Source organism: Schistocerca serialis, chromosome 3 (genome assembly GCF_023864345.2).
Source record: "Schistocerca serialis cubense isolate TAMUIC-IGC-003099 chromosome 3, iqSchSeri2.2, whole genome shotgun sequence".
Lineage (NCBI taxonomy): Eukaryota > Metazoa > Arthropoda > Insecta > Orthoptera > Acrididae > Schistocerca > Schistocerca serialis.
Genome location: NC_064640.1, coordinates 223,812,300 through 223,822,804, shown reverse-complemented (window position 1 = coordinate 223,822,804; position 10,505 = coordinate 223,812,300). Strand labels below are relative to the sequence as shown.

Genomic DNA, 10,505 nt, shown 5'->3' with positions numbered 1-10,505 from the left:
TTTGACACCTGTGCAGCCCTGGTTATCAGATTTGCACAGTGTGCACATCAGTTGTACATATAGCATTTTATTTGCGGCAATATACCAATTTGTGCTTTGTAACTATGAAAGACTTTTCCATTCAAATATTGGTAGATAAATTAAACTTATGAAGCAGAGCAACTTCTTTATTTTGGGATACTGATATATTAAATTTAATCTATTTTTCTGTAGATATTCTTCAGTGAATAGTTTCCCTTAAACTAAGATTGGGGTCAGTTTTTGATTAATTCTACAGCCTAGGGGCTCTCCGCTATGTGCTGTTGACATACATGTGGAACCTGCTGTTTGTATTTTAAATTGCAGGTACTGGATGATTGGAGCAATGTAGTCAAATTTTGTAGTGCCAACCAAAAAACTAAAAATTAAATAGTGACTGACACAGTTAATCATTTTTATTCACGTAAAGAAACTCTTGATTTCTGTAGGCTGAGAGGAACCTGGTAACGGCTGTGCGTCTTCCTTTTTGCTCAAATGCTGATCTTTCATGTTAAAGATGTTAGAAAACCAAGAAATATATCTGTATAATAAAAATCATAATATGTGATATGAGATACTAGTTGACAAGAAAGAAAAGAAGGAAGGGAAGGGGGGGGGGAGAGGGAGGGGGGGGGGGAGAGAGAGAGAGAGAGAGAGAGAGAGAGAGAGAGAGAGAGAGTGTTTTCATGGAGTGCAGTTCATGCCTCAACCTGTAATTTAAAAAAAAAAAAAAATCATGTCGGTGTATTTATTTAATCTTAACTGTAACACTTTACGGCAGACATATGACTGGTTTGTCAAATATTTTGTAAAAACTGCTCTGTGTTGACACATGTGATACACACAGTAGGAAACCATGAGTACAGGTTTAAATCTAGTACTTTTCACTGTTGTGAAATAATGATTGCCCATATTTTCCATAGCAATTACATCTTTTATACTCACATATAGCAACAACTATTGATCATTGAACATACATTCCATAGGATCTTGCTGTGTGTGTAACATGTAAAATAAAAGAAAATGTTACACTAAAGTTGTTGTTGTAAAGCTTATTTTGTTACATTTCCTGCCGTGACATCTTTTTTGTATTTATAAAGATATTGAGAGAAAAGGAAGTTTTGTGTTTTTATTTTAGTCTCTTTCATAGAATAAAGAGGTTAAGCCCAAGAAATAAATCACCAGGAAGAAAAGAACACTGTAAAACTCCAAGGGGCATACACAGAACAAGAAACAAAATGTATTTAATGCACACTGTTCTGTCATTTTATTATAATTATAATAGCAATTACAGGGATTTTTTAAGCATAATTCTCATCAGACCACTGTACTGTTGACAGAATCTGTGTTTTCCATTTCAGTGTGTCTGGTGACATCAGCATTGTATGTGCTCGATGATGAGGACAGTGTGTATCGCGGTCTGATGCTTGTCTGTTGTGTGATTGTGCCATGATGCAATCTGCTGCTTCTGAAACTGCTGCTCCTGTGCCTGGACAAATTTCTTCTGCAGCCAAGAGTCTCAAACTGTCTTTTCAGTGAACGGCAGAAGTTTTTTGACATGAAAGAGTATATTACTGGATTAAAGCAAGCATGAATGACTGGCAGGATGTTGAACACAACCCTCATTGTGTACTCAGTTGGAGTAAAACTTTGTAGACCAATTTTAGTAAGCATGTTCATTATTATTCTTGGTCCCCAACATAGGAGGAAAAGTACTACTACCAAAATCAGCATTTTGATGACCTGGAAAAAAAGAAAATTAACATTTTAAATCCATATATCAGTGAAACTTTTCTTTACACTTGGAACTGGCTGTGGGAAAATACAATTCATTTTACCTGTCTATATTGTAAACTAGTTGTTATCAACATATATGTAATTCAAACTGGAAGTTATCAGGTTAGGGGAAAATGGAATAACATGCACACTACGACATTTAAATTTCACACACACACACACACACACACACACACACACACAAACTGATGAGAATGATACCACAAAATGACAAAGGCAAAGCATATAACACCTACAGCTCAGCATAGAAAAAAATATTTAAAGAGTGAACTTCTACTATAGCCAACTGAAGGCCAGGACAGAAAGGAATGAAAGTCAAAACACACTCTTACAAATATGGAGAAGATTCGACAGAGGGAATAGGAAAATACTTAAAAGCAAAACAATAAAAAAAAATGCTGTGTAATTGAAAAGGCCGTAGTATGTCAAGGTGCATAACTTGCACTGAATTCTGGTTGAAGGTTTTACTATATTGTTTGGACAATACTTTTATTATGAGCATTACTTTGTAGACCAAGAAAGACTGCTAGAATTGCCTTATTGTGTTGTTTAATGACATTTGTTCCATCTTTGCCCTTCTTATGTAATAAAGACCAACAAAAACATATAGAAACCATGACGTGTGTCAAAACTGTTGTCAAATTAACATTAAACATCAGGTTCCATTTTCAGAAGTTTCTTTCCCATTTCCAGCAATTTCTTTTTTACTTGTGAAGGAAGAGGAAGAAATCACAAGTTGCAGAAAAGTTATTGGAGTTGACTATGAGAAAAGGATGTGAAGTTACAAGAGAGCAACAATCTAAACAAAAATAGAGCACACTTGTAGAAAATAGAGGAGGAAAATGAAAAGCATAGGGTGAAATTATAAATAAAAAATAAGAAGCCTGACACAGGTGGAAAGAGAGGTACCTATCAAAGGTAAAGGTGAATTAAAGGAGCAGGCAAAGAGGAAATTGACATTATGGGAAAAAGATGCAAAATAACAAACATATGGTACTCTCAGAACAGCAGATCTCACAAAGTAAGAGATGGACATGGCAGAAACACACATTGTACAATAGAGACAGCAGGCAGAATGTAAAAGATCATCACAAGTTAAATCAAAACAGAGTATGAGAGACGAGTGTGTAATTTTTAATGAGTTTATGTCTGTCGGTTGTAAATACTTGCTGCAAGAGGGGAAGAGTCACCTTCACTATGTACAGGATAAAATTGTTATATTTTATGGCCAATTTCATTGTTACTTTTTGCCTGTTAGTATTATTTTCTGTCAGTGTTTTTTTTTTGCCTTCTTTGGCTTGCAGTATGTTCTTATTTTTGTCTTATTTCATTGTTTTCCAGTGTTATGTTGAAGATGTAAATATAATTAGCAATTACATTATATTTACTGACCTCATTTTTATTTAAAGAGAAATCATTTATATTAAACCCATTAAATCTAATCAGTTAAAGAAAAAAATAGTTTTGTAACCAGACACCACTAAAAATATTAAGAGAAAGCATTGCCGTAACTTGAAAGTTCTCTTCTGAGACTTTATGCCAGCGATATGTGAGTACTTCACTGTAGTGTGAAACAGCCCCCCCCCTCCCCTCTGAGTCTAAACTCGAACATAGAAGACAGAAACTGACTTCAGCATAACACCAGACATTTTGCGATGTCCACAAATCTTGCTGGCATAAAAATTTGCTTTTCCACTACATTGTGAAGGATATCCCTTTAGAATATCTTACACAGATGAGATCTGCCATTCTAAGTACACATAACAGACTCTTTGCAAAGTCAGCATTACTAGAGTTAACTATCTTCCCATAGTTGAAACAAGAACATAGAGCTGTGAACACAGACTTAATGAATGGATCTGTAGCCATAAAAGAAATTAGACTAATTCGAAAGTGCAATACAGGGCATTTCAGTATTTCCTTCACCTCTTTCTGAAGTATGCTTATTTCTTTCTGAATTATGCATATTTCTCAAAAGCTTACTAGTTTAATAGCAAAAAGTTATTTTTTGTACATTAATGAAGCAATCTTTGTGTTTAACTTATAAATACAGTTAATGTTTTATCCAGCTGCTATCAGTCAATCACAGAGAAAGATACAATTTCATTCAAACATTTTTATGGCAGTAAAACACAACACTGATTATTTATTTCAATATTTATACACTATTATTTTTACTGTTGATTGAATGAAGATTGAGGTAACAACATGATCCGTTGTGTAGGCTAGAACGTAAGTTAGGTTGAAAAGTATGAGATGCTATGTTGACTTAAGTGTTTGCAAAGCTATACTGCAGAATTCTGTGTTTTTCATGTTTATACTAGCGTACCATCAAACGGGGTGATTTTGGACACCGGGGCGAATTCAGACAGTATGGCTTATTTGCTCTTTGCCACTGCGTAGAAACAAAGAGTTACTTATTTTAACGTCTGTGCACCAGTTATTTTAAGCGCAAGATTGCATTTATCACTTCCCACAACTTTTCTTTTGCGTCAATTTTTTCCATAGGGGAATAATTGATGAACAGTCTCAGTGTTAAAAATCCATGCATTATCGTAAAGTGGAAACTTTCTATTGTTGCGCCGAGCAGGAAGTTATTGTAACCATAATTCTTGATGTGCTCAGTAGCTAACAGCATTGAGACAATTTCTGTACAAGTTTGTCGAGTTTCTTGTGCAAGGTTATAAAATAATGATGGTTTTTGTAAAACTGTGTACTGTGTGGGGTGATTTTGGACAATGCCAAGAACGTATAAGAGCAGGAGAGGTGCTACAGTACAGTGTAATTATGACCCAGAACTTTTAGATAAAGATGTTCGTGATATTCAGAGTGGTAAATTATCATACAGAAAAGATTCAGATTTGTATGGTATACCTAAATCAACACTAAAAAATAAAGTGCAAAAACCACATCCGAAAAAAATGGGAGGACAGCCAGTGCTAAATAAAGAAGAAGAAGAAGAAGAAAAGAAGAAGAAGAAATGTTGAAGCAAGGTATCTTGAGGGCTGCACATTGCCGATTCCCCTTCACTAAATAAGATATTAGATATTTAGTTAAAGGCTACCTTGATAAATCTGGCTGAAAAGAGAAGAAATTTTGTAATAATTTGCCAGGAGAAGAATGGGTGCATTTATTCCTCAAATGACAGTCAGAAGATCTTTCTGTTCACTTAAGCAAAAATATTAAACGAGCTGGTCCAGAACTTATCTGTAATACATAAAATTCATTATATCGTTCTATATCACTTATTTGTAACAAAGGGCTACCTTAAAATGTGTAAAATGTCACCAAAATCAAATAAAAAGCATGTAGAATTTTTAAAAAAGGCAGTAACTGTCCGAATTAGCCCTCTATATTCTGTAACTCTGGACAGAGATTTAAAAAACACGTGTCCGAAATCACCCCAATCCATGGGGTGACTTCGGACACTTTATTTAACTGCCTCAGATAAATATACCTACACATACACTTTCTGGTTATGGGATATTTTATTCGTTTCACTTATACCCTACCACTTCCATAACAATCAATTTAATCTAACAATATATACAAAAGTTACAATCAAAATAACGACAAAACTGTCCGAAATCACCCTGTTTGGCGGTACTACCAAAGTATCTAGTTTGATTGATGCATCACATTAAAGAACTCTCAAAAACAGGGAAATATCACCTCAGCAACTAAAACTGCTACAGGAATATAGTCCGCATGACGACATATCTAGAGTGATAGTTCTTTATTTGGGAAATCAACTATTGTTTTAAAATTATATGAAATTTTCAAATTTGAGAAGAAAGATAAAATCAAATTTCACCATTCAGTAATTATCATTTACCAATGTTAGTGAACTCCCATCCTCAGATTTACAACATTTTTATGTAGGAACAGGAAAAATGTCAAATTTAGTGACAATTTATAAAAACCACCACTTTCACATTGCATTGTTAAATTTCAAAGAGTTCACATTATTTTTTGCTTTGTCATTTCTGCAGGATTTTCATATCCCTAGACTAATCAGATGAAATCGACGTTCCTTGCAGATGTATCAGCAAAAAACGTCATGTAACGGGATACTGTATGTCGTTGGTGCAGATAGTTGTTCTGCAGCTATTCATTATAAATCAGCCTGCAGAGAGACCACTTTGATATTTAATATAACCTGCAACTACATTTCCTTCAGTATTCTCAAACAGTATTATAAAATGACAGACAACAATCAGCAATGATGACACTAAAGCTGCTAGCATGACACCAAATTGATTGTTTACAAAGCTGTAAAAACTTACACTGTTTACCTTAACACTGCTGACTTGGACTAATTCTGACCGAGGAAGACCAGTCAAAATAAAAGTGAACAAATAGTATTGAGTATATGTTGTAGCCTTATAGTCTGCTGTGATTGGGTGACAGATTTGTCTGCATTATGTTTTGTATGAGCTGAATAAGGGATACAAATGCAAAGGATGAAATGAAATTATCATGGAGCATTTACATATCAGTTTTCAGAGTCGTTTAAAGCACTTTTGTGTTTAATGAACTGTAGAACCTATGGATTTTCTACTGCTACAATAGAGCATATCTTATTCTTAATAATTAGGTGTAAATAGAACCTCTCAGTAGAGACAGGTTGGAGAGTTTTTGTTAGAGGCTGAGCAGCAGTGGCATAAATCAACAGGGTAAGTTATATATCTGTCGACATCCACACATTGTCACAACTGCTGTGATCACATTGCTGAGATTTCTCCAAAAATGTACAAATTTTGTATCATTGTTCAATATTTAATCCTCAGTGGCTGATGTTGGAAAAGATATGCTAAAAAATATAGATAAGTAATAGTTCTACGGAAAGCAAGACAACTGAAAAGATAAATTTTCAGCAGACACTTTGTGTATGAAAAGAAAAGGTAACCACGTGCCCTGAAGAAATAACTGAAAAACAATGCTGTACTTGAGTATTTCCTCTCCCTTATTTTTTTCCCCTACCTGAGTTGTCAAACTCAACACAATAACACCTGATATAGCAATCTTACTGTGATAAAGAACATGAAATTAATGCATGAGTTATATGTCAAAATATCATGAGGCTAAGAGTTTGCTGTACAAGAATTACATATTCCAACAACAACAGCCTTCATTCACCTGTAAACGATTTTGGCAGAATATGTATGCTTTAAGATCAGCTTTGAAGCTTCTCCAAGAAGGAAAAAGTATGGAGCACAAGCTGGATCTATAAAATGCTGAAAAGATCAGTCTATAAATCCTCCCCCCCCATTTTTTTACTAGCTTTGTGGGTGCTCTGAAGAACAACACTAGTTTGTAAGCTGTCTACATTATACAGTGAGCTGTTATCTCTGTTTATTCCACTGTTTGTATTCCACTCAGTATTTTCCAAGAAATATCAATGTTGACATGAGATTACCAATGTGCAATGTGCTTTACCAGCCATGACAAACTGTGAAAGCTGGATGAAGAGTGATCCGTGCCAAACTGTGATGGTATTACATTAAGAGAGTGTGCTTTATTTCAAATTTCCTCACCATTTACAATAATTTGAAAAACTCAAGAATATCCCATTTATCCAATAAACAACAAATGTTGTTACAAGAAAATGGGCCTTTATCTTCTCTAAAGTTTCATATATTTTAAATATGTAGGCAAAAGTAATGGTTTGTGATGGAATATGGAAAATACATTTTAGATGAGGACATTAAACTTGTTGAACCCATTAGTATTTGAGATTAGTAGGTGCTGTGTTGGTGGCAGATTTCACCCTCTTTCTTCTCTTACCATCTTCCAACACATATGTGACACCACACTACACTTACACCCATTACAGTCACCTATTCTATTCTTAACAATTACACTTAAGAAACACACACTGCATGCAATTCGTGAAGGAAAGGTGACTATGGGTGCAAAGGATAGAATATACTTTTCCAGTTCAGGTGGCTGAACCTAACCTTTGGGATTTCACAGCTAGTTGTATCATACAACTTTACTTTTGTTGCACAATGGTTTGACAGTGATGCAGTAAACATAACACTTCTTGAAACTGACCATTCAACCAAGAAGTTAATCATGAATCATATTGCACCTGGTGTTGGGATTCAGCAGCTATTCTTAATTGTTAGTGAGACACTATGAGAGCAATGTGACAACTTTTTGGCCTGGCAGTGTAATACAGTAGTTGTTAGATAAAAATGCACTTATGTTTCAACATCGTCCTCTTATGGCAGTGCACTTTACTTTTCCAATTAGGAGAGTCCACCCCTGAAGATTTATTTTGGAGGGTGTGTAAAATAGCCACTAATGGTTCTCATAGTCTCTTCATTTGACTTGAAACATTTTTTCAGCCACAAATTTCCTTAAATGTGAAAATACAAGGGCTATTCAGAAAGTAACTTGGTTTTTAGAATTAAAAAAAAAAAAAGAAAAAAGAAATGAAACTTATTTTATTACTTACACTTGAAATGCACATTGTTCAGTTATTTCTCAACATAATTTCCGTACAAATTAATGCACTTATCATAATGATACACCAACTTGTTAATACCATCATTGTAGAATGTTGCCACCTGAGACTTCAACTCTGTTTGGACACCTTTGTACAGTTTCTTGTCATCACCGAAGCCCTGTGTTGCAGGCCAGGTCTTCATGTGTGGAAAAAAGTGGAAATTGTTCACAGTAAGTTCCAGAATGTGCAGTGGACGACTAAAATGCTCCCAACCAAAGCCATTCAAGATCCTTTGAGTCTAAATCACTGTGTGAGGTCATGTATTGTCATGAATGAAAACAAACCTTGGAATGTAACTTTCCTTGATGTTTTGATTTATATCACTCTCCTCGATTTCTTTAATGTTTCACATGTGCAAATATTATCACTGATTTTCTCCACCAGTTCAGCACTGAGAATTCTGGGCCACTTCACACTTTCTCCTGAAGATTAGTATGGCTGGCCATTGTTAAATGTAATGCACTATTGTCTCACTTCAGCTTCACTCAGTTCATCATTTCCATACATTATACAAACTTCCTGACAAATCTCAATTGGCCTCAGTTTTTTGGAGAACAAAAATGCATGTGTGCACGCGCGCAGTTCATGGACTGGTCTTTGTAAATCATCTTCTGACTATGTTGTGATTACTTGATCATCTACAGCAAATAAGTCCACCTTTGGTACTGCTCTGTATTAGATTTCAGAGCCAAGACTTTCTTTACAGTTACAAATAACAATTTATATGTAAAACTTAAACAACAGTGCAGATGATAAAGGACATGCTTATCTGAAGTATTGGTTTACAGTTACTTGCTTTTTTCCCACATTACCTTCGCTTTATTGTTTCTCTTGGGCCAGAGATTTCTAACAGCATTTAACATATGGGCTGGAACTCCTTTTTCTTTCATAATTTCCAATAGTTTTTTTCTACTGACTCCAAGAAAAGTTTTAGCATGCCATAATTTTTGACTGTTAGAAATGTAGGTTTGTTGAATTCTTTGTGTTTTCCAGTTAACTAGATTATGTTATAGACTCAATATGTATAGGCTCTTCCTCTTAAAAAGCCATGTTGGTTGTTTAATAGCATAAGGGAGGCTGTTTGATAATACTTCATATATCATCATCATGATGGATAAAATGCTATAATGGTGCCTTAATTGATATAACATGGTGTCTCCTTAGTCTTTAAAAATGTGGGGCTAAAATCATACCACTTGGTGTAGAGTAAAAGTTGTTACAATATCTAGGGTATTGATTGATGATTTTGACTAGGAGAACTTCATTTGTACTGAGGCACAGTATCATGTATCAGATATTAAATTGCCAATTACTCTACTCATACCATCCCCATCATGTGTAGGACTTCAACAATGCAGAATTGCCTTCCAACTGCATTTCTGCTCTGCCACAATTTATTATTAAACATAATTATCTTCTTTTAAAGAACAGATTCAGCTGAGATGGTATTTTTAATTCCATAACTGATATGTTTGGACTTACTGTAATGTTTATAATGCACACTTCACAATATCAGCAGTACATGTTACTGAGTATCCGTGTGAGATTACTCTCTCACGGTGTAAATGGACCTTAATTCTTGCTACATAGATTAACATTTATGAAGTATCTTCACTTGTAGCAAAGTGTTCTTCCTGATCTTTTATAAGATGTCTCATTTTAACTGTGGCTGAAAATTTGGTTAATACACTAGTGCATAGTCCTAGATCACTGGACTTATTCCATGGATTCCTGCATTTTTGGTCATGTAAAATACCTCATGCACATGGCTCACATTACAACACTGGAAAATTGGGAATGTTGCTTTGAAGGATAAACTGATGGAAAACACAGGAGAGCAACAGAAGATTCACAGATTATTGCAGAGACATGCTATATAATATATGGACACAAGAACAGCATTCTGAACACTTTTTTCTGTAACATTGTGTTGATGAATTGATTACAAGTTTCTATGGAACTCAGAAATAGGTGTCACTATTTCAAAATTGGATAATTTGTGGAGCCATTGTATACTGGAACTTTCTTGCTTGTTTATGTGTCTCCTTTTCACTTTCCTATAAATAACAATTATTTATGAAGCACATGCATGAAAATAGATTAAGGAAAGGCAAACCTACATTTCTAGCATTTGTAGACTTAGAGAAAGCTTTTGACCATGTTGACTGGAATATTC

At 34.7% G+C, this 10,505-nt stretch overlaps 1 protein-coding gene across 1 annotated transcript in view; it reads right to left on the bottom strand.

Moving 5' to 3' along the window:
- Positions 1 to 716: 716 nt before the first annotated feature.
- The window catches only part of LOC126470757 (cholecystokinin receptor type A-like), a 524,339-nt gene continuing 514,550 nt past the window's right edge, over positions 717 to 10,505 (bottom strand). The window contains exons 3-4 of the mRNA XM_050098764.1: positions 1,594 to 1,761; positions 717 to 728 (exon numbers count right to left, since the gene is read on the bottom strand). Of these exons, the coding sequence (XP_049954721.1) occupies positions 717 to 728; positions 1,594 to 1,761 (180 nt within the window). The remainder of the gene's footprint in view (positions 729 to 1,593; positions 1,762 to 10,505) is intronic.